The 24,870-nt window shown below is 42.3% G+C and overlaps 1 protein-coding gene across 2 annotated transcripts in view; it reads right to left on the reverse strand.

Moving 5' to 3' along the window:
- LOC139380386 (ubiquitin carboxyl-terminal hydrolase 37-like) overlaps positions 1-24,870 on the reverse strand; it is a 34,045-nt gene that overhangs the window by 2,024 nt on the left and 7,151 nt on the right. For both annotated transcript variants that reach the window (XM_071123021.1, XM_071123022.1), the window contains exons 6-23: positions 24,631-24,708; positions 24,263-24,351; positions 24,078-24,171; positions 23,797-23,952; positions 18,308-18,439; positions 17,847-17,970; positions 17,548-17,765; positions 17,197-17,314; positions 11,746-11,825; positions 11,472-11,636; positions 10,150-10,200; positions 4,035-4,170; positions 3,690-3,906; positions 3,329-3,489; positions 2,981-3,041; positions 1,203-1,318; positions 638-707; positions 155-293 (exon numbers count right to left, since the gene is read on the reverse strand). In XM_071123021.1, coding sequence (XP_070979122.1) covers positions 155-293; positions 638-707; positions 1,203-1,318; positions 2,981-3,041; positions 3,329-3,489; positions 3,690-3,906; positions 4,035-4,170; positions 10,150-10,200; positions 11,472-11,636; positions 11,746-11,825; positions 17,197-17,314; positions 17,548-17,765; positions 17,847-17,970; positions 18,308-18,439; positions 23,797-23,952; positions 24,078-24,171; positions 24,263-24,351; positions 24,631-24,708 — 2,205 coding nt within the window. The remainder of the gene's footprint in view (positions 1-154; positions 294-637; positions 708-1,202; positions 1,319-2,980; positions 3,042-3,328; positions 3,490-3,689; positions 3,907-4,034; positions 4,171-10,149; positions 10,201-11,471; positions 11,637-11,745; positions 11,826-17,196; positions 17,315-17,547; positions 17,766-17,846; positions 17,971-18,307; positions 18,440-23,796; positions 23,953-24,077; positions 24,172-24,262; positions 24,352-24,630; positions 24,709-24,870) is intronic.

Below are 24,870 nucleotides of genomic sequence, written 5' to 3' on the forward strand. Positions count from 1 at the left end.
CTGTTGCAAAGTTATTGCAACTGAAAACAAATCTATGTTCTTATTGGACATGTTCAGGACACGTTTCACTGCATTTTCTCCACTGAACACAACCCCGCCCTCCATCTGAAGCTGGAATAGGGACCTTGATGGAAGAGATAAGAGGGACACTCACTTGTGCATGTAGAAGAAGATGTATCCGCTGCGGTCGCGGTCCCTCTGCACCATGGCCTCCTGTGTGCGCGACACGTCCAGGTCGTTGTAGGTCAGCCACGACTGCTTCTTCATGTCGTAGATGTCGCTGATGTAATGGCCTGAGGGTCGGGCGATTGAATTATAGGTTAATATTAGACTACAAGAATCCAGTGTTTGGGGTTCTCATGGTATCGTAATCATATATGTTGCCTCAGCTCACACAACCTTACATTTTCATGCTTTACGTTGTTTCACGAATTAGTGATAATCTGTGGCTCCTGCTACACCGTAGTGTGTTTTGAGATGCGCAGAAATCCGTTGCTACCAAAAAATATGAATGATATTCATGCTTCAATATTCATTCAACTTGAACACATTTTTTGGGTCCCACAAATAACGGTGCATCTCGTAACACAGCCATATATCTTAGCAGACTGTGGTTTATAGGGAGGGCAGTGCTTACCAGAGGAGGAGCTGCTCCCGATGTGACTGACTACACTGATCAGCCGGAAGGAATTGGCCAGATCTCCACTCTGGGAACAAGAAAGGAAGAGGTGTTCAAGCCAGGACGTTTCACTCCATTTCAAAACGTTTCTCCTTACTTAATGTCAGACACCCAGAACTAAAATGTTGTATAATTGCATCAGAAGCTCGATTAAGTTCTGGGGGCGGCGGGGGGGACATATACACACACACATTAGAAAAGATACTAACAAGAATAGCCATTTCTCGACCCCCTAAACAGAAATTCTCTGCCAGTTTCAGGCAAATCTATGGGCCAAATGTCCCATTTAGAAATTCGAATTCGAATTCACCTGCGAAATCGTGATTTGTCCAAATCAGTGACAAAAAAAAAGCTGCGTACCAGAACAAAGTTGCTTGTTAGTCGTCACATCTCAGTCTCTAGTAAGACACTACTACCATTTATGTTATGTGTGACTGTCCACGAGAGTTTACTCCCTACTGAACAGGACCCTGGTGAAGGCTGGTTAGTGTGGGAGATGAGGAAAAGTAGGGAGGCTCTGTACCTCAGCGTTCCTCTTCAGGTCCCCAGCCTCTGCTTCACTGTACTCCATGTCCAGCACCTCTTCGTTCCCAGAATCCTCGTCTGAACACAGCAGCTCCGGCAACGAGTTGTTGAACTCTGGGAGGGAGAAACCAGAGCAGAGCAGATCAAGACACGTGAAAACCACTGAAATGCGCAACCCAGGGGTTGGAACCAGTTCAGGGAACCAAAAAATAACAACATTTTCAGAGGAAGTGAAACGGAACCGGGAACAAAAGGGATCTCTCGTGTTCTGGAACAAAACCGTTATTTTCATATATCTTGCCTTCGGCTTACTAACATTCTTTTTAGTTCACAAAATCTTCATAATGTCTAGAATATAATTTGGTAATTTTGTGAAGTTATAATAATAGTAACAGCCTAAACACATTCCAATTCACATCATGATGTTCAGCGCTTCAAGCCAAGCCCCCCCCCCCCCGTTGCCCTCTCCTCATCCGTGAAATTTCAGTCGCATCTCGCACCTGCACTTATCTGACCAATCAAACATGTAAATAAGACAGTGATGTAAAGTACTTAAGTAAAAATACTTTAAAGTACTACTGAAGTAGTTTTTTGGGGGTATCTGTACTTTACCATTTCTATTTTAGACAACTTTATACTTGTACTTCACTACATTCTTAAAGAAAATGACTCCATACATTTTCCCTGACACCCAACAGTACCCGTTACATTTTGAATGCTTAGGACAGGAAAATGGTCTAATTCACACACTTATCTGGGGGACTCACTAAACATATGCTTCGTTTGTAAATTATGTATTATGAGGTTTGAAGCGTGTCCCTGACAATCCATCAATTTTTAAAAAAAGAAAAGGAAAAAAAAAAGAAAATGGTGCTGTCTAGTTCGCCTAATATAAGGAATTGGAAATGATTGATACTGAAGTACATTTGAGAAATTACATTTACTTTTGATACTTAAGCATATTTAAAACCAAATACTTTTAGACGTTTACTTAAATAGGATTTTTCTGGGTGACTTTCACTTGAGTCATTTTCTATTAAGATATCTTAACTTTTACTCAAATATGACAATTTCCACCACTGATCAGGGATGGGCAACTGCCGGCATGTTGGCCCCCTTTTGGAGGCCCTCGGATCAAATTCAACTCAACTTACTGTTTGTTGCAAGTTGGAATAGTAGAATACACAAGGTGCAATTTAGAAATGTGGTTGTGAATCAGCAGTTTCTCTATTGTTATGTCCGTCACTGATAGTCAATTAGCCCATGTCAACTAAATGTTTTCAGATTGGTAAATTAGATTGCTGGCCGCTAAACTAAACTTGTTATCACGGTCAAATTATCAGCCAGGGCCCCCCCCCCCCATTGATTTTGTTAGTCTCACTCAGATACCATATTAAAACTGCAAATATTTATCTCTACACTATGACAAAATGTATAAAATTGCACAAAATGAACTCTAAAAGTTAAGTCTCTCCGCTGTCAAGAGGTGTGCCACTAAACTGTTTTGCCCGCAGTGTGTGTTTGTGTGTGTGGGGGCAACTACAGCCCCTCATGAGTCCAGAGTGTGTGGCCCCCACCCCTATCAAAGTTGCCCCTCCCTGACCTATATGAACTGCTACTTTTTTTATTTATTGGTTCGAACCGATTCAGAACGTATTTTCTGGTTGGAACACCGGAACTGATTCCAACCCCTGGTGTAAACACACACACATACTACATTTGTTTTGTGATGCTGAGTATATGCTTAAAAAAGGGGTACCAGTGTCTATGCTGTACCTTGCAGGCTGAGCTCTGTGGCTCTCTTGAGGTCGTCATCCTCCCTCATCTCTTGGGCTTCCTGTAGGACATACCACAAATTGAAAATGTCACTGGAATGTATTGCGATGGTGCAACAAGGCAGCATTGCTGGATACAGGGTCAAATGGACACCTAGTTGACATTATATAAAGTTGGTGGGTCAGAGCTTAAAACCCATTTTGGGTATTCACCAAAACATGCAGAGGGAAGATTAGCCTACATTACAAAAACATTGGTGAACCACAGACACCAGGTTTATCCAACAGTAAAAAGGGTAGAGCTGTATCGGTCTCTATGTAATGGCCTAGTGTGTGTTGGGAGTCTTACATGCTCCTGCAGGCTCTGGGCCAGGGCTTGCTGCAGCTCCTGCTCTTCCCGCTCCTGCTCCAGGCTAAACTGCTGCACCCAGTCCAGCTCCCCCTGCACCCCCTCAGGTGTCTGGTTTTCCTTGTTTTCGTCCATGGTCAGATCCAGGGAGTCCAGCGCATCTACACACACAGATACACTCTGTTGCGCAAGGGTTGGTGAAACGCACATTTCAAAACAGTCCATGGTCTTCATGACTCAAGGAAATTACAATTTCACAAATTTCATAATGGACATCTAGTAACTACAGAGAGTTGTTTTGGTGTTTTATCTGTTTAAGCCTACTTCGCTCCTGGCTGGGGTGTGTGTGTGTCGTGGTTACCTGCAGACGGTTTGCTGTCCGTCTCCAGCAGGTCTGGGTGGTAGTTTGGCTCCTGGGTGTCAGGGTCGGCGTCCCCGAAGCCCGTGTCGGGGCTGCTGGTTGGCTCGTCCTCAGGGGCAGGGCAGGAGAGACCAGTGTCTTGACAACTCATCTCTAGCACTACCGCCAGCATCGCCTCATCGTTGATGTCTGACGCGTCTGTGTGTTGGACGCCTCGCTGGACCGAAACACACAACCAGAGCCCACCATGTCACACCGGACCTAAACCAACAGTATTCTTTCAACCTGTCCCTGCATGTGTCAGTGGTTAAGTTGTAGTAACTAATTTCTCCCAAGTCCCCCTACCTCCTCTGCTTTGTCGTCAGGCAGACAGTCGCTGAGGCGTCGCTTGCGGCTCACCGCCTTCCGGCTCAGCTCCTCCTCGCTGTCAGAGTCCACCAGGATACTGCTGGAGCTGCCCCCTGCCTTCAGAGACACTTTCCTGGGGGAAGGAAATAAAGACAGTGGTTAGAAGATCCAAACATTTACACCAGTGGTTTTCAACCTGTGGACCAGAGGTATTGCAGGTGGTCCAACATTTATTCATTTATTTTTAGAATCTAATTTTGTCATTTATAATTACTTTACACAATGCAAATTGTAATAACAATGTATTTTATTTAAACGAGGCAAGTCTTACATTTTTATTTACAATGACAGCCTACCAAAAGCCCTCCTGCGCAACACTACATAAAGAGAGAACTAAGACAAACACAGCATGGTGGCAACAAAACATGGTACAAACATTATTGGGCACAGACAACAGCACAAAGGGCAAGAAGGTAGAGACAACAACACATTACTCAAAGCAGCCACAACTGTCAGTAAGAGTGTCCATGATTGAATCTTTGAATGAAGAGATTGAGATAAAACTGTCCAGTTTGAGTGTTTGTTGCAGCTCGTTCCAGTCACTAGCTGCAGTGAACTGAAAAGATGAGTGATTCAGGGACGTGTGTGTTTTGGGGACCTTTAACAGAACGTGACTGGCAGAACGGGTGTTGTATATTTTTGTATTTTTTATTTATCCATTATTTTACCAGGTAAGTTGACTGAGAACACATTCTCATTTGCAGCAACGACCTGGGGAATAGTTACAGGGGAGAGGAGGGGGATGAATGAGCCAATTGTAAACTGGGGATTATTAGGTGACCGTGATGGTTTGATGGCCAGATTGGGAATTTAGCCGATATAGTATATGGAGGATGAGGGCTGCAGTAGAGCTCTCAAATACGGGGGAGTGAGGCCGAAGAGGGTTTTTATAAATAACCATCAACCAGTGGGTCTTGTGACGGGTATACAGAGATGACCAGTTTACAGAGGAGTATAGAGTGCAGTGATGTGTCCTATAAGGAGCATTGGTGGCAAATCTGATGGCCGAATGGTAAAGAACATCTAGCCGCTCGAGAGAACCCTTACCTGCCAATCTTTAAATTATGTCTCTACAATCTAGCATGGGTAGGATGGTCATCTGAATCAGGGTTAGTTTGGCAGCTGGGGTTGAAAGAGGAGCGATTACGAAACCAAGTCTAGATTTATCTTTAGCCTGCAGCTTTGATATGTGCTGAGAGAAGGACTTTGCACTGTCTAGCCATACTCCCAAGTACTTGTGTGAGGTGACTACCTCAAGCGCTAAACCCTCAGAGGTAGTAATCACACCTGTGGGGAGAGGGGCATTCTTCTTACCAAACCACATGATCTTTGTTTTGGAGGTGTTCAGAAATAGGTTAATGGTAGAGAAAGCTTGTTGGAGAGCATTTAACACAATCTGGGGAGGGGCCAGCTGAGTATAAGACTATCACCTGCATATAAATGGATGAGAGAGCTTCCTACTGCCTGAGCTATGTTGTTGATGTAAATTGGAAAAAAGCGTGGGGCCTAGGATTGAGCCTTGGGGTAGTCCCTTGGTGATAGGCAGTGGCTGAGAAAGCAGATGTTCTGACTTTATACACTGCACTCTTTGGAGGAAGTTAGCAAACCAGGCCAAAGACCCCTCAGAGACACCAATACTCCTTAGCTGGCCCACAAGTATGGAATGGTCTACCGTAGTAAAAACTTTGGCCAAGTCAATAAAAATAGCAGCACAACATTGCTTAGAGTCAAACAATGGTGACATCATTGATGACCTTTAAGGTTGCAGTGACAAATCCATAACCTGAGCGGAAACCAGATTGCATACCAGAGAGAATACTATAGACAAGAAAGTCAGTCAGTTGATTATTTATAATTTTCCCCAACACTTTTGATAAACAGGGCAAAATATAAATAGGTCTGTAGCAGTTAGGATCTGCTTTGTCTCACCCTTTAACTTCTTTGGGATAGGGGGAAGCATTTTCACTTTTGGATGAATAGCATGCCCAGAGTAAACTGCCTCCTACTCAGTCCCAGATGCTATATATGCATACATATTATATATGCATATTATTATTAGAATTGGATAGGAAACACTCTGAAGTTTCTAAAACTGTTTGAATGATGTCTGAGTATAACAGAACTCATATGGCAGGCAAAAAAATCAGAGAAAAAAATCCAAACAGGAAGTGGGAAATCTGAGGTTTGTAGTTTTAGAACTCAGCCCCTATCGAATTCACAGTGGGATATTAGTCATTTTGCACTTCCTACGGCTTCCACTAGATGTCAACAATCTTTAGAACGTTGTTTCAGGCTTCTACTGTGAAGGGGGGCCGGATGAGAGCTGTTTTGACTAAGGGGTCTGGCAGCAGCCTCGTTCTCAGTCACGCACATTTCACATGAGGTAGCTCTCGTTCCATTGCTTTTCTACAGACAATGGAATTCTCCGGTTGGAACATTATTGAACATTTATGATAAAAACATCCTAAAGATTGACTCTATACTTAGTTTGACATGTTTCTACGACCTGTAATATAACTTTTTGAACTTTTCGTCCGACTGGACCTGAACGCGTGTTTGGATTTGTTTACCAAACGCCCTAACAAAAGAAACTATTTGGACATAATTGATGGACTTTATGGAACAAATCAAACATTTGTCGAACTGGGATTCCTGGGAGTGCATTCTGCTGAAGATCAAAGGTAAGTGAATATTTATAATGCTATTTCTGACTAATGTTGACGGCACAACATGGCAGATATTTATTTTGGCTGTTTTGGGCTCTGAGCGCTGTACTCAGATTATGCTTTTTCAGTAAAGGTTATAAAAAAATCTGACACAGCGGTTGCATTAACCTCTTGAAACTCTGGGGGCAGTATTTCATTTTTGGATGCATGCATTTTTCCATTTTGTTCAGAGGAGAAACCAAACTGCCACGAGTGATTTATCATCGAATAGATATGTGAAAAACACCTTGAGGATTGATTCTAAACGTTTGCCATGTTTCTGTCGATATTATGGAGTTAATTTGGAAAAAAGTTTGGCGTTGTAATGACTGAATTATCAGGGTTTTTTCTTAGCCAAACGTGATGAACAAAACGGAGCGATTTCTCCTACACAAATAATATTTTTGGAAAAACTGAACATTTGCTATCTAACTGAGAGTCTACTCATTGAAAACATCCAAAGTTCTTCAAAAGGTAAATTATTTTATTTGAATGCTTTTCTTGTTTTTGTGAAAATGTTGCCTGCTGAATGCTAGGCTTAATGCTATGCTAGCTATCAATACTCTTACACAAATGCTTGTGTAGCTATGGTTGAAAAGCATTTTTTGAAAATCTGAGATGACAGTGTTGTTAACAAACGGCTAAGCTTGTGAGTCAATATATTTATTCAATTTCATTTGCGATTTTCATGAATAGTTAACGTTGCGTTATGGTAATGAGCTTGAGGCTATAATTACGCTCCCGGATACGGGATTGCTCGTCGCAACAGGTTAACCTCTTGGATCTCTAGTGGCGCTATTTCATTTTTGGATAAAAAACGTTCCCGTTTTAAGCGCAATATTTTGTCACGAAAAGATGCTCGACTATGCATATTATTGACCGTTTTGGAAAGAAAACACTCTGAAGTTTCAGAATCTGCAAAGATATTGTCTGTAAGTGCCCCAGAACTCATTCTACATGCGAAACCAAGATGATACGTCAACCAGGAAATGAGCAGAATCTCTGAAGCTCTGTTTTCCATTGTCTCCTTATATGGCTGTGATTGCACAAGGAATGAGCCTACACTTTCTGTCGTTTCCCCAAGGTGTTTGCAGCATTGTGACGTATTTGTAGGCATATCATTGGAAGATTGACCATAAGAGACTACATTTTCCAAGTGTCCGCCTGGTGTCCCTGCGTCGAAATTGGAGCGCAAAGCCAGGTCCAATTATTTTTCCATTTGAGAGCAAGGAGAAACCAGGCTTCCACGAAGGATATATCATCGAAGAGATATGTGGAAAAACACCTTGAGGATTGATTCTAAACCACGTTTGCCATGTTTCAGTTGATATTATGGAGTTAATTTGGAAAAAAGTTCGCGTTTTGAGGGCTGAATTTTCGTTTTTTTTTTCTTTTTTTTTTTTTTTTTTGGTAGCCAAATGTGATGTACAAAACGGAGCTATTTCTAATACACAAAGAATCTTTTTGGAAAAACTGAGCATCTGCTATCTAACTGAGAGTCTCCTCATTGAAAACATCAGAAGTTCTTCAAAGGTAAGTTATTTTATTTGAAGGCTTTACTTGTTTTTGTGATAGTTGCCTGCTAAATGCTAACGCTAATGCTAACGCTAAATGCTACGCTAGCTAGCTACTGTTACACAAATGATTGTTTTCCTATGGTTGAAAAGCATATTTTGAAAATCTGAGATTACAGTGTTGTTAACAAAAGGCTAAGCTTGAGAGATAGCATATTTATTTCATTTCATTTGCGATTTTCATGAATAGTTAACGTTGCGTTATGGTAATGAGCTTAGGGCTATAAATAGAATCCCGGATCCGGGTTTGGTCGTCGCAACAGGTTAAGAAGTTTTATCTATATTTCCATGTATAACACATGTATTTTCATCAACATTTATAATGAGAATTTCTGTAAATTCACGTGGCTCTCTGCAAAATCACTGCATGTTTTGGAACTATTGAACGTAACATGCCAATGTAAAATGAGAGTTTTGGATATAAATATGAACTTTACCGAACAAAACATACATGTATTGTGTCCTATGAGTGTCAAAAGGTTAGTGATTAATTTTATCTCTATTTGTGCTTTTTGTGACTCCTCTCTTTGGCTGGAAAAATTGTTGGGTTTTTCTGTGGTGACCTAACATAATTGTTTGGTGTGCTTTCGCTGTAAAGCATTTTTGAAATCAGACACTGTGGCACATATCTTTAAAATGGTGCGTAATACTTGTATGTTTGAGAAATTTGATTTATGAGAATTCTGTTGATTTGTATTTGGTGCCCTGCAATTTCATTCGCTGTCCGCTAGCGGAACCCCGTTCCCAGACAGGTTAAATAAAGGACGAACCGTGGCTGCCTTCCAAGCAATGGGAACCTCCCCAGAAAGGAGAGACAGGTTAAAAATATCGGAGATAGGCTTGGCGATGATAGGGGCAGCAACCTTAAAGAAGAAAAGGTCTAAACCATCTGACCCAGATGTTTTTTTGGGGTCAATTTTTAAGGAGCTCCTGTAGCACCTCTGACCCAGCAACTGCCTGCAGGGAGAAACTTTGTAGCGGGGCATGGGAAAAAGAGGGAGAAGCATCAGGGATAGTTGCATTAGAAGGCGTGGAAGATGAGGAAATGTTGGCCGGGCAAGGAGGCATGGCTAAGTCAAACAGGGATCCTGACTTAATGAAGTGGTGATTAAAGAGCTCAGCCATGTGCTTCTTGTCAGTAACAACCACATCATCAACATTAAGGGACATGGGCAGCTGTGAGTAGGAAGGCTTATTCTCCAGGTCTTTAACCATTTTCCAGAACTTTTGGGGTTAGACCCACAGAGAGAATTGCTCCTTAAAAGTAACTAACTTTGGCCTTCCGGGTAGCCTGAGTGCACTTATTTCTCATTTGCCTGAACGAGAGCCAGTCAGCCTGAGTATGCATGTGCCGAGCCTTTCACCAAATGCAATTCTTGAGGTGGAGTATCTCTGCAAGATCACGGTTTCTCACGTCTGTTAACAATACCACTGAAAATATCAAAAAAGAAGGTCCAAACTTCTTCGACAGAGATGTGAGAATCAAGCTGATTCTACACCGTTTTACAATAATAATACAACTATTAATAATAAGTTACATTTACTGATAAAATGAACTCCGCCAAGATACTTTGTTAAATTGCGCCATTCCTGGAATGTGGTCCTCAAGAGTTTGCCGGTGATTTGGTAGTCTCTGGAATGGAAAAGTTTGGGAACCGCTAATCTACACAATGTTCACATCAAAGAAACAAGAGACCTACTGTAAACATGATTGGTGTCCATGGGGTGGAAGTGATACCATAGTGTTAGAGAACGGTTAAATGAGTGGCTTACCAAAGTAGTGAGGAGGAGTTCACCAACTGGGAGGCCTTCAGTGTTCGTGCCCTGTACAAAAAAAACAGGGTGTGGTAAGGTAATTTAATTTCTGCAGAGCACATTAGAGTAGGATTGTATTGCATTGACAGGCAGAGTGGTCTTTCAATAATCCCTTTGGCGAGATGTGCTATTGAGATCAAAGAACAGATCTGTGTGCACATTTGTTTCTATTCCTTGCCGATTAGTGAGTTACGTGCACATTTTCGGTCAGCAAACAGGTTTTGTACAGACCAACCCTGGAAAAATCATGGGTGTGTGCATGAACTGCATGTGTGCTAGATGAGAGAGGGAGACATTACAGCAGGTAAGGCTACAAAATAATGACAGACCAACTAGTTAGCCAATTCAACACCTATTGTGTAGCCTGGATAGTTCTCGGTAGTTAACTATTATCATGTATTAATGTAATTGTCATGTCCAATGTCCTAAAAACTTCACCACCATAACTACAAATGGCGACACGCAGTTGATCAACGGGTGCGTTAATAAATCAATGCTTACTCCGGCTGTAAAAGTCTGACACCATTGAAAAGCTGGGATTCCCCTCTGTTCAACATTGGGCATGTCACTCTGACAACTTTAAAATATATTCTTAGATAATCCTAATTAAGAATTTAGTAATGTCTCCCATGCTGTCAATAGATCTCCCCTGAAAGGATGTTATCAATAAACAGCTACCTTGCTTTGAAGTAGGCTACTTTAGCCATTTGATTTTTTACAAATATGGCAAGACCTGAAACTGGTTGTCTAGCAATGTTCAACAACCAATTTGACAGCTTGAATTTTTTTAAAGAATAATGGGCAAATGTTGACAATACAATGTGGAAAGCTCTTAGAGACTTACCCAGAAAGACTCACAGCTGTAATTGCTGCCAAACGTGCTTCTACAAAGTATTGACTCAGGGGGTGTGAATACGTATAGAAATGAGATATCTGTATTTAATTTTCAATAAATTTGCAAACATTTCTAAAAACATGTTTTCATGGGGTATTGCATATAGATTGGTGAGGAAAATAATCCATTTAGAATTCAGGTAGTAACAATGTAGAATAAGTCAAGGGGTATGAATACTTTCTGAAGGCACTGTAACAGGCCTAATAACACGTTTTATTTTGTAGTGGTGCCCTGCATCATACAACAATTTTCCGTTACCTTTTTGGTCCAAAGTGTTAAACACCCCAAAAAATGTGGAGTACAAAAATTAATGTCCGGCCTTGGTAAAATGGTATAATTATGCAACAAACGTTAGATAATTTTCACTGTGGGGTGTGTTTCTTACATGGTTCCATGTGCGCTCCAGCCCAGGCTGAGGGGGGGCTGCGTAGTGTCTGTGCAGTGGGACAGCAGTGTGAGATAGCGGGGAATCATCACCTGCTGGCCCAGCTTACTGTTTAGGGACAGCTGGGCGTTGAAGCTGTAGCGCTTCAGGTGCAAGATAAGTACTCTGCATGGGGGGGAAACAACAGAAAGGAATGAATTTAGGGTTCTGGTGAACCTCCAGAACTTCTCATTCACTTTAACATCAGATCACTATTGTAGACACACGGGCATACCTGGGGAGTCGGCTAAATTTATGAGTCACTGTCGCCGCTTTCCTGCTGCACTTTTCACAAGAATACTCGATTTCCTCCATCTGGAACACACATCAACACACATTCAACTCATCTACTTCCTATTAGGATGTGGATACTTGGTTAACTGTTTCATTGCAGGGGGGGGGGGGGGGGGGGGTCAAACCTGTTTGCCTCTAGGGCCGCATTCGTTCTTCAACGAGGTCCGGAGAGCCACACTGAAAACATATTACATTTCCTTGGCGTCAAAGTTTGCTAAAAAAAATGTATCCTCTATCCTTAATTTTGGGAATTTGATGCTCCCCGAGTGTCTAGCTTTCATTTCAGTGATTATTAGTGAGCTGGACACAGTCAAGAAACGGTGACTGTAGCTCCATTATTTATTCAGTTTCAATTTGGTTTTAGTCATTTTTAAAAGTATATTGAGTATGTCCCTCCCACCCAATTTGTTTTGTTTTGTTGTGAATATAAAAGTTGGTCACCCATGCTTTAGTGAGTTGAAATTAGGGCTGTTACGGTGACCGTATTACTGCCACACCGGTGGTCACGAGTCATGAAGGCAGTCACAGTAATTAGGAGTCTCCAAGGGCTGATGCTGCTGATGGTCATTAGTAGCCTAACAAACTTGCTAACTGCCTGGTACTCAGCACTCTACTGTCCCTCTAATCACTGACATCAATGCAAATGTTATCAAATCTAATCAAACACTTCATGAGAGCCCATGTTGTGCAACATTTCTATAGGCTATGCAATTGCGTGAGAAGGAAGAGTGATGGACTCTACTTAAGAGAATCCCATCAGCTTTCTATAGGCTAGGCCTTCTATATTTATATCTCAACTTAATTAATAAAGCACATTGCTCGTCTTTACAGAAGTATAGCCTACCTGGCTGGCAGTTTTTTATATATTTTTTTATTTCACCTTTATTTAACCAGGTAGGCTAGTTGAGAACAAGTTCTCATTTGCAACTGCGACCTGGCCAAGATAAAGCATAGCAGTGTGAACAGACAACACAGAGTTACACATGGAGTAAACAATTAACAAGTCAATAACACAGTAGAAAAAAAGAGAGTCTATATACATTGTGTGCAAAAGGCATGAGGTAGGCGAATAATTACAATTTTCCAGATTAACACTGGAGTGATAAATGATCAGATGGTCATGTACAGGTAGAGATATTGGTGTGCAAAAGAGCAGAAAAGTAAATAAATATAAACAGTATGGGGATGAGGTAGGTAAAGTTGGGTGGGCTATTTACCGATAGACTATGTACAGCTGCAGCGATCGATTAGCTGCTCTGATAGCAGATGTTTGAAGTTGGTGAGGGAGATTTTTGCAATTCGTTCCAGTCACAGGCAGCAGAGAACTGGCTTTAGGGATGATCAGTGAGATACACCTGCTGGAGCGCGTGCTACGGGTGGGTGTTGCCATCGTGACCAGTGAACTGAGATAAGGCGGAGCTTTACCTAGCATGGACTTGTAGATGACCTGGAGCCAGTGGGTCTGGCGACGAATATGTAGCGAGGGCCAGCCGACTAGAGCATACAGGTCGCAGTGGTGGGTGGTATAAGGTGCTTTAGTAACAAAACGGATGGCACTGTGATAAACTGCATCCAGTTTGCTGAGTAGAGTATTGGAAGCTATTTTGTAGATGACGTCGCCGAAGTCGAGGATCGGTAGGATAGTCAGTTTTACTAGAGTAAGTTTGGCGGCATGAGTGAAGGAGGCTTTGTTGCGGAATAGATTGGAGATGTTTGATACGAGTCTGGAAGGAGAGTTTACAGTCTAGCCAGACACCTAGGTACTTATACAGTGCCTTGCGAAAGTATTCGGCCCCCTTGAACTTTGCGACCTTTTGCCACATTTCAGGCTTCAAACATAAAGATAGAAAACTGTATTTCTTTGTGAAGAATCAACAACAAGTGGGACACAATCATGAAGTGGAACGACATTTATTGGATATTTCAAACTTTTTTAACAAATCAAAAACTGAAAAATTGGGCGTGCAAAATTATTCAGCCCCTTTACTTTCAGTGCAGCAAACTCGCTCCAGAAGTTCAGTAAGGATCTCTGAATGATCCAATGTTGACCTAAATGACTAATGATGATAAATACAATCCACCTGAGTGTAATCAAGTCTCCGTATAAATGCACCTGCACTGTGATAGTTTCAGAGGTCCGTTAAAAGCGCAGAGAGCATCATGAAGAATAAGGAACACACCAGGCAAGTCCGAGATACTGTTGTGAAGAAGTTTAAAGCCGGATTTGGATACAAAAAGATTTCCCAAGCTTTAAACATCCCAAGGAGCACTGTGCAAGCGATAATATTGAAATGGAAGGAGTATCAGACCACTGCAAATCTACCAAGACCTGGCCGTCCCTCTAAACTTTCAGCTCATACAAGGAGAAGACTGATCAGAGATGCAGCCAAGAGGTCCATGATCACTCTGGATGAACTGCAGAGATCTACAGCTGAGGTGGGAGACTCTGTCCATAGGACAACAATCAGTCATATATTGCACAAATCTGGCCTTTATGGAAGAGTGGCAAGAAGAAAGCCATTTCTTAAAGATATCCATAAAAAGTGTTGTTTAAAGTTTGCCACAAGCCACCTGGGAGACACACCAAACATGTGGAAGAAGGTGCTCTGGTCAGATGAAACCAAAATTGAACTTTTTGGCAACAATGCAAAACGTTATGTTTGGCGTAAAAGCAACACACCATCCCCACTGTCAAACATGGTGGTGGCAGCATCATGGTTTGGGCCTGCTTTTCTTCAGCAGGGACAGGGAAGATGGTTAAAATTGATGGGAAGATGGATGGAGCCAAATACAGGACCATTCTGGAAGAAAACCTGATGGAGTCTGCAAAAGACCTGAGACTGGGACGGAGATTTGTCTTCCAACAAGACAATGATCCAAAACATAAAGCAAAATCTACAATGGAATGGTTCAAAAATAAACATATCCAGGTGTTAGAATGGCCAAGTCAAAGTCCAGACCTGAATCCAATCGAGAATCTGTGGAAAGAACTGAAAACTGCTGTTCACAAATGCTCTCCATCCAACCTCACTGAGCTCGAGCTGTTTTGCAAGGAGGAATGGGAAAAAATGTCAGTCTCTCGATGTGCAAAACTGATAGAGACATACCCCAAGCGACTTACAGCTGTAATCGCAGCAAAAGGTGGCGCTACAAAGTATTAACTTAAGGGGGCTGAATAATTTTGCATGCCCAATTTTCAGTTTTTGATTTGTTAAAAAAGTTTGAAATATCCAATAAATGTCGTTCCACTTCATGATTGTGTCCCACTTGTTGTTGATTCTTCACAAAAAAATACAGTTTTATATCTTTATGTTTGAAGCCTGAAATGTGGCAAAAGGTCGCAAAGTTCAAGGGGGCCGAATACTTTCGCAAGGCACTGTAGATGTCCACATATTCTAGGTCGGAACCATCCAGGGTGGTGATGCTAGTCGGGTGTGCAGGTGCAGGCAGCGAACGGTTGAAAAGCATGCATTTGGTTTTACTAGCGTTTAAGAGCAGTTGGAGCGTGAAAATGAACCACGGGAAAAGCATCCTCCATTTGCTATTTAAGTGCATACAGTAGATGTATTTTTCCCCATTGCCAGTTTTGAGACAGGTGCATGATAATGGTCCATCCTAAATCAAATTTCACATTTTATTTAGTATATGTAAAGACAAGATTAAATCAAGAATAGTCTGATAGGTGACAAAATTAGCCGATCACTTGTGAATGATATATTATCACTTGTGAACGATGCCCAGCTTGTGTGCAATAAGGCTTTTTATAATCATATTATCATACCTCATGTAGCCTAGCCCATAGGCCTATAAGTTTTCACAAGGTTTGAATCACAACTAGTGACCAAATAACTTCTTACAATGAAGCACATTAATCTGATTTACAAGGGGTGTAGAGCCTAACTGGCAACATAAGCAGCCAGCCAGTTTCAAGTTTGGGGAAGATAATTTACCATAAAAGTGTACCTTTATAATAAAAGCATTGCATGCATAATCACATTTGCGGTCACTTTTGATAAATGGTGTTTTCCCGCTAATGGAACATTTGCACTTATAGACTACTGCCGTGTGCACATTGCTGCGCTTATAATTTGAAGAAATAGCCTAATAGTTTATCAACATTTTAAGCTAAACATTCTGTTCTGTTGCATCAGCCTCATTGCGTAAAAAAATGTTGTTATGCTAGTGGTTGTATTAATTTGGTATCCCACAAGTGTTCCAGACAGACTATGTTGGGAATATTTATTTCTTGCACAGAAAATAATAGGTCAACTTTTGTACTATAAGGGATAGTAGATTGACATCGGCAAGTGCTTCTGCGGTTTGTTAGGCCTACTCATCTTGTTGGCTGACAAAGTAAATGTAGACAGTTTTTCCAATATCTTTAATATGCACCTCAGAATTGTATAAAGACACGTGCAGTTGCATCCCCGATGTGTCTGTCTTCACGTGACGGAGACCCATGTGAGTGAGAGGTGCTTCAGAGCACACAGGGAGAAGGAAATTCAAATTATTATATTCAGCCCAAGGACACAACGGCCACTGGCCGCAAAGGGCATGGATTTCTTTAGGGGGCAACACAGCCAAACAAAGGGGATACCGCCGGGAAATCCGAAGCATTATCAAGTGCTTGTCAAATTGTGAATGAGAGACTGATTAAGTGTAAACAGCCTGCACAAAAAACAAAGCAGAGCTCATGCCTTTCATGTGACTTTTTTCAAATCATCATTAGAGTCGCATCACGCAGCCTTAGAATGTATAACAAATATAAACAAGGAGCCCAATGTTTGTAGAACAATTAACGTTACATAAATAACTCTAAATTAAGTATATAGGAGTACCTATTTCTTTAACCGCTCAACATAGAATGTGCGCACTCAAATAGTTTTGAGAAAATTTCAGCTTTGTTCAATTGTATTCTTCATACTATAAAACATTATAAAATAATGGCATGGGATTCTAAGAAAATGTCTGCTAAATGAGTATAGCCCACAGCAATATGGCAAAGCCAGATTAGGACAACAGAGTATGCTATTCTGTTCTTCTGAAATGGACTACATTTTCTTCATATCATGTTTCTTTAGACCAGTCTAAAATAAATCATGGATTTATTGTGAAAGTGAAGGCCATACTACATGGATTTATTAGACTTATTAAAATGTAGATGTCCAAAGGTCTGTATCAGTGGCTTGTGGGCTGTGTGTGGAAGCCAGGAATTGCTAAATGTGTTCATGTTAATTGACCATTAGGTCAATTACCGTGAGACCGGCAGTTATTTGCTTGACAATGCACGGCTGACGAAATTTCATGACCGCCACAGCCCTAGTTGATATACAGTATATTTGGACATATTCGGACGCTAGCCTGGTGGTTTTTGGGGACAGTGGACACGCACCCTGAAGAAGAGGTCCAGAGAGTCCTGGATGGACCGGAGAGGGATGGTCTTCTTCCTGCGAGGCAGGTCAATGGACAGGTCGTTGAACTGCTCCCGTTTGGTCACCACTTCTCCACAGCTGAAACCACACAATAGCACAACCTTTTTTCATGATTTGTTGTTTATAACATGACATTCAGTCAGTCTTTATGACAACTTCATATGCTTAGGAAAGGTAATACCATAAAAGCTAAAGGTATGGACTATTAAAAGCTAAATCTATGGCGTCTAATACACGTCCAAGATTTTTTTTCCATCAGGGAAGAGAGGTACCACCCAGAAATCCACAGTCTGAGGTGATGATTCACTCACCCTTTGCAGGTGATGGTGTGCTGCACCTCAAATTCCATGTTGACCACCACGGGGCAGGTGTACGTGTGTGAGGTGTCCGCCTCCTCCCCAGGCCTGACCGCGGCCGCCTGCTGGGGGGCCTCGTCCCACGCCGCCGATTCGCTCTTCCAGCTCTTGTTCACCTTCTCCATGTCCTCCTTAAGCTGGTCCAGACACTGGCTCAGGAACTCATGGGCGTCCTGGGGGAGAGGAGGGGGGCGTGAGTATACAGAGCTACAAAAGAGCCAAAATGGTTGTGGTGCAAATATTATAGGTCTTACGTTCTGCATGTATCCAGAGAAGCGCTCAGCTGTGGAGGAGATGGAACTCTTCACTCTCCTCAGCAGGTCTTTCTTTACCTCGGGGCACGAGATGTCCTTCTTGGCCAGCAAGTGGGCAAAGCGTCTGCATGCACAACAGAGAGGGTCAGTGAGGGTGCAGGGCAGGTACACAAGTCAGCTGAGCAGTTAGAGAAATATTGAGTCATAGCCATGAAAACACTAAGCCACCAAAACAAAAACAGCTTTTAAAAAGAGTAAATCCAATGTTAGTGGAAATATTGACTACTCAGTTGGTAGAACATGGCGCTTGCAACGCCAGGGTTGTGGGTTCAATTCCTACAGGGGATCAGTACAAAAATGTGTGCACTCACTACTGTAAGTCGCTCTGGATAAGAGCATCTGCTAAATGACTAAAATGTGGTTGTTTTTTTTAAAGGGTGACTGCAGTAACAGTAGGCTACCTGAGTAGGGCGTTGGCGGGGATCTTCTTCCATGGGATTCCCTGCTTCAGCAGGTCATTGGAGAACGATGGCAGGCTGAAGAGAGACTGCAGGATGGCGTTCATGTAACACGTGTTGCCCAGGTTGGAGAATCTGCAGCAAAGAGGTTAGAGAAAACTGTAAGTATAACTCCATCCATGTACCACAACCACTGGTGAAAAGGCATGTTTTCAACTGAAAGTATCTACTTCGGCACATTAGGGCTGTAAGCGACAACAAAAAGTCTGTTGACCGAAATGTCTTCTTTCGACCAATCAATTAGCTGACATTCTTTTGTGTGTATTTTTCCATTTAGACACACCCTGTGTGTTTTAATAAAATCAACTCTATGTATTAAGCTTTGATGCTTTAATTCTTAAGAGCCTACGCCGTTGGGGGGGTGGGTTCAAAGCTGACATATGGAATTGTTTTGAGATGGCTAAATGATCCATAGTGTGACCATTTGATTTTGAATATCAAGGACCCCTTTATATAAAAAAAACAAATAACATTGGGATATCTAAAAATGTACTACCATAAAATGGCAAAAAATACATTCAAAATAAATCAGAAACAAGATTGAAGTGTTTGTCCTATATCTGGGAGATGAGAAAGCTGGGTATACAGTGCCTTCAAAAGGGATTCAGACCCCTTGACTGTTTTCACGTTAGGTTAGAGCCTTATTTTAAAATATATTAAACTGTCCCCCCCCATCAATAGAGAAACAATAACCCATAATGACAGGGCAAAAACAGGTTTTTAGAAATGTTGGCCAATTTAGTAAAAATAAAAAAACAGAAATATCACATTTACATAGGTATTCAAATCATTTACTCAGTACTTTGTTGAAGCACCTTTGGCAGCGATTACAGCCTTGATTCCTTTTGGATGATGCTACAAGCTTGGCACACTTGCATTTGGGTAGTTTCTCCCATTCTTCTCTGCAGATCCTCTCAGGCTTTGCCAGGTTGGATGGAGAGCGTTGCTGCACAGCTACTTTCAGGTCTCTCCAGGGATGATCGATCAGGTTCAAGTCCGGGCTCTGACTGGGCCACTCTGAAGGACATTCCGAGACTTGTCCGGAAGCCACTCCTACGTTGTCATGGCTGTGTGGTAAGGGTTGTTGTCATGTTGGAAGGTGCATCTTCGCCCCAGTCTGAGGTCCTGAGCAGGTTTTCATTAAGGATCTCTGTGCTCCGTTCATCTTTGTCTCGCTCCAGTCCCTGCCGCTGAAAAACATCCCAACAGAATGGTGCTGCCACCACCATGCTTCACCGTAGGGATGGTGCCAGGTTTATTCCAGATGTGACGCTTGGAATTCAGGCCAAAGAGTTCAATCTTGGTTTCATCAGACCAGAGATTTTTGGCAAACTCCAAGCAGGCTGTCATGTGCCTTTTACTGAGGCGTGGCTTCTGTCTGGCCACTCTACCATAGCCTGATTGGTGGTATGCTGTAGAGATGGTTGTCCTTCTGGAAGGTTCTCCCATCTCCACAGAGGAACTCCGGAGCTCTGTCAGAGAGACCATTGGGTTCTTGGTCACCTCCCTGACCAATGCCCTTATCAATGCCCCCGATTGCCCAGTTTGGCCAGGTGGCCAGCTTTAGGGAGTCTTTTTGGTACCAAAATTCTTCCATTTAAGAATGATGGAGGCCTCTGTTCTTGGGGACCTTCAATGCGGAATACATTTTTTGGTAACATTCCCCAGATCTGTGCCTCAACACAATCCTGTCTCAGCGCTTTACGGACAATTCCTTTGACCTCTCATGGCTTGGTTTTTGCTCTGACATGCACTGTCAACTGTGGGATCTTATATAGACAGGTGTGTGCCTTTCCAAATCATGTCCAATCAATTGAATTTAACACAGGTGGACTCCAATAAATTTGAAGAAACATCAAGGAAGATCAATGGAAACAGGATGCACCAGAGCTCAATTTCGAGTCTCATAGCAAAGGGTCTGAATACTTATGTAAATAAGGTTTGTTTTTAAGACATTTGCAAAAATAAAAAGAAACAGCTTCTGCTTTCATTATAGGGTATTGTGTGTAGATCTGAGGAATTATTTTCATTTACTCCCTTTTAGAACAAGGCTGTAATGTAACAAAAAAAATGCAAATCTGAATATTTTCCAAAGGCACACATCACATTTTTATTTATTTTTTAAAATAGTATTATTTTACACATATTAAACATTTTTGGGGTAGGTAACAAACCTACCTTCATACTTACATTTAAAAAAAATAATAATACTGGTGCTGGTTACCTTCAGACAAGTCCCGTGACACTTGTGGGGGTTGTAAAGCAAAACGGAGAATCTCATCTTTCCACAGTGGACTCACAGTTTGTAGCCCAAACGGTTCGGAAGCTACAAACAGAATTTGGCACTACACTATGGACTTCAGACGAGTCACACGACACTTGTCCGTGGTCGTTGAGCAAAACGGAGACCACCATTGTGTTTGAGTCTACCCTTTCCACAGTGGTTTAGTTAGGACGCTACAGATGTTTGTCTCGTGGTCTGACAAACATTTCTCTAGCTATGCCACCTTTCACTGCAGATGTGGAAGGGCGACATTGCCGGATTGAGACTGATCCAATGAAAAAAATAGATATCACTAGGTTAAACTGACGGATTTTGATGGGGATTTTTGTATTACGTTTCTTTGACTGACCGGTGCGTCAATCGAGTCTAGAGGGGTTAAGCGCACTCTGATGAAATAAGTCAAACAACTCAAGAGGGAGCCAGAGAACAAGATCGGCAGAATAATACAATTTTAACCTGAACCTTTACCATCCTTCTCCCATTCCTGCTGGCTTTCGTAGACTCTGCCGAAGCTGCCAGTAATAAGCTACGAGTCGTCGGCAACCATTATCATGAGGAATGCCAATTTGTCTTAAGACTTCTACCAATCTGCGTGCCAGTTCTTTCATGGAACGGTTTAATTTATAATAACGTCTTTGTATCTCAATCACTGTCATGTGGTTAATCAAACTTGTATCCAAATGAAAATTATGCAAACTTAAAAAGTAGCTTATACTGCCAACTAACTAAAAAACAATCACCTACATAAGCAAACAAATAAAAAATATTGCAGCCTGCAGGTTGAAAATATCCTGATAGAAATAAATCACAATTGCAGACAGGCCATGGCCACAAACTTTAAACATTGTATCAACTATTAACTTGGGTCTGACCCAAAGCAGATAGCAAACTTGCATAAGATATTCTGGGCCTTCCGAGTTTCCCGTGCCAGTGAGCTCGGGACAGACACAGGCATAAGGGATAAGAAATAATCAGGTAGGCCTATTTGATGACATTTCCACTGGATCAGATCATGATATTTTTCCCTTTCATGCTGAGTGGTTAAGATTTTTTCAAATAAACTCAGCAAAAAAAGAAACGTCCCTTTTTTCAGGACCCTATCTTTCAAGGATGATCCAAATAACTTCACAGATCTAAATTGTAAAGGGTTTAAACACTGTTTTCCATGCTTGTTCATAAACAATTAATGAACATGCACCTGTGGAACAGTCAAAAATAAACAGCTTACAGACAGACAATTAAGGTCACGGTTATGAAAAGTTAGGACACTAAAGAGGCCTTTCTACTGACTCTGAAAAAAACCAAAAGAAAGATGCCCAGGGTCCCTGCTCATCTGCGCCTTAGGCTTGCTGCAAGGAGGCATGAGGACTGCAGATGTAGCCAGGGCAATAAATTGCAATGTCCGTACTGAGACGCCTAAGACAGCATTACAGGGAAACAGGACGGACAGCTGATCGTCCTCGCAGTGGCAGACCACGTGTAACACCTGCACAGGATCGGTACATCCGAACATCACACCTACGGAACAGGTACAGGATGGCAACAACTGCCGGAGTGACATAAGGAATGCACAATCCCTCCATCAGTGCTTAGACGGTCCACAATAGGCTGAGAGAGGCTGGACTGAGGGCTTGTTGTAAGGAAGGTCCTCACCAGACATCACCGGCAACAACATCAGCTATGGGCACATACCCACCGTCGCTGGACCAGACAGGACTGGCAAAAAGTGCTCTTCACTAACAAGTCGTGGTTTGGTCTCACCAGGGGTGATGGTCGGATTTGTGTTTATCGTCGAAGGAATGAGCATTACACCGAGGCCTGTACTCTGGAGCGGGATCGATTTGGTCCGTCATGGTCTGGGGCGGTGTGTCACAGCATCATTGGACTGAGCTTGTTGTCATTGCAGGCAATCAGGCAAACTGTGCGTTACAGGGAAGACATCCTCCTCCCTCATATGGTACCCATCCTGCAGGCTCATGCTGACATGACCCTCCAGCATGACAATGCCACCAGCCATACTGCTCGTTCTGTGGTGATGTCCTGCAAGACAGGAATGTCAGTGTTCTGCCATGGCCAGGGAAGAGCCCGGATCTCAATCCCATTGAGCATGCCTGGGATTTGTTGGATCGGAGGGTGAGGGCCATTCCCCCCAGAAATGTCCGGGAACTTGGAGGTGCCTTGGTGTTAGAGTGGGGTAACATCTCACAGCAAGAACTGGAAAATTTGGTGCAGTCCATGAGGAGATGCACTGCAGTACTTAATGCAGGTGGTGGCCACACCAGATACTGACTGTTACTTTTGATTTTGACCCCCTCCCTTTGTTCAGGGATACATTATTCAATTTCTGTTAGTCACATGTCTGTGGAACTTGTTCAGTTTATGTCTCCGTTGTTTAATCTTGTTATGTTCATACAAATATTTACACATGTTAAGGTTGCTGAAAATAAACACAATTGATAGTGAGAGGACGATTATTTTTTTGCTGAGTTTACATAGAGGAACTACAGTCATTCTCAATAGATATAAAAAACAGACTGTTTGCTTGCTGTTCGAGGTTGAGAAAACATTACTTTGAGAAGCTCCACAGCTCATTAGTGGTGGTGCATTAAGCCAATCAGAAATACTATCAGATCCCCCAAATGGGCACATTTATAGGCCTTCATTTGCGCGCAGGCCAGGTAGCCTATAGGCCTACTTCCATGCGTAATCAGGTGCGCGTCCTTACTAAAAATTGACAGGAGCGCTCAATACAAAAGACTAACTAAATTGACAAAACTCGTAAAAGTAATTAAATAAACCCATACTTGTTTCTCACAAGTGTAGCATAGGTTGTGCACTTTGCAAACAATAACCAAACAAATATTGTAGATTAAAAAATATAGGAATTAACGGCAAATGTACTGCTAGTGATTTATGTCATGGAGAATTGATAGACACTAACTCAAAAAATATAAATCTTGGTCGACCAACAGCCTATCGACCAAACAATTGAATAATTGGGGTCAGCCGTATGGCACATTCATAACGAGCATTAACAGATATAGTATATCACACATTACATAGTAGGTGGGCAGCACTATAAAAGCCCCTCATTGACTCCGGAGGTTAACTTTAGAATTATCAGTATAACCCTGGGATGTCTCCTTACCCTTGCAGTGGAGGCTGGGGCTGGGCCAGAGTGGATGGTCTGGGCTTGTTCCAGCCACCGTAGTCCAGCATGGGGCGCACTTTCTTGAAGGGGGTCGAGTGATTGGGTAACATGAGACTTCTCTTAGCCGAGGTGGTCTGGGATGTACTGGATGGCCTGTGGAGGGAACGACAAACATTGAAGAAGTCAAGGTGTGGCAGCATCTTAATGATGCATAAGAATGTTTTCTTAACATCCATGGGACAACCTGGTTAAATTAAGGCGCAAAAAAAATAACTTACCTGTCGAGGAAAGAGTGACTCGTGGAGTAGTCTTTGGTCACCGATCGGCTGCCATAGAATGACGTGGGCTGAAGTGGCGCTGGAACCAGTAAAACTGGTGGGAAAGGTAGACAGTTATCACAGGGCGACTAGAGACGGCACAGTTCTAGTCTGGAGAAGGTCATCTCAGTCTGACGAGGGCTTACCAGAGCAGCGGTTCTCCTCTGCCTGTTTCAGCTTGTCTTTGCAGCTCAGCAGAAACTTCCTGGAGGGGTCCGACATGGTCTTGTTGTTGCTGAGATACAAGAAACAGTTTAGATTCACTGGTGCACAACTCTGCCCTACAAAGGCAAAGTGTAGTAACCGCAAATTTGGTCAAAAAGTTTTGATCTGTTGTAATGGCAGTTTCCCTTTTACGCTAAACCGGTGCTGCTAAAATCATGGCCGTCACTGTAAAAACACCTACCCCCACTCGCTAGACACCCCGAGGCCACAATGGACATAAGCTTAAATTGACAGGAAGGGATGTGAAGTCAACCCTTTGCGTGGTAAAGTAACACTGTCGTTGTCATACCTGGATGAGTCATTCTCCTTGGGGTAGTCCTTAGTCAGGTCGCTGTCAGAGGTGAGGTGTCTCTTCCTCTTCTCAATCCTGAAGGGGCAAAAGATGGTTCTGAAGATGATGAATATGAAGTACACATTTTTAAAATGTCCCTTTAAGAGTGGTTATGAGACCAATGCACACACGAAGACTAAAGCCTCTGTCAAATGAAGAAATGCAATCTCAGGAGAAAGGCTAGCGAGACAAAAGAGT

This window comes from Oncorhynchus clarkii, chromosome 22 (genome assembly GCF_045791955.1).
Source record: "Oncorhynchus clarkii lewisi isolate Uvic-CL-2024 chromosome 22, UVic_Ocla_1.0, whole genome shotgun sequence".
NCBI lineage: Eukaryota > Metazoa > Chordata > Actinopteri > Salmoniformes > Salmonidae > Oncorhynchus > Oncorhynchus clarkii.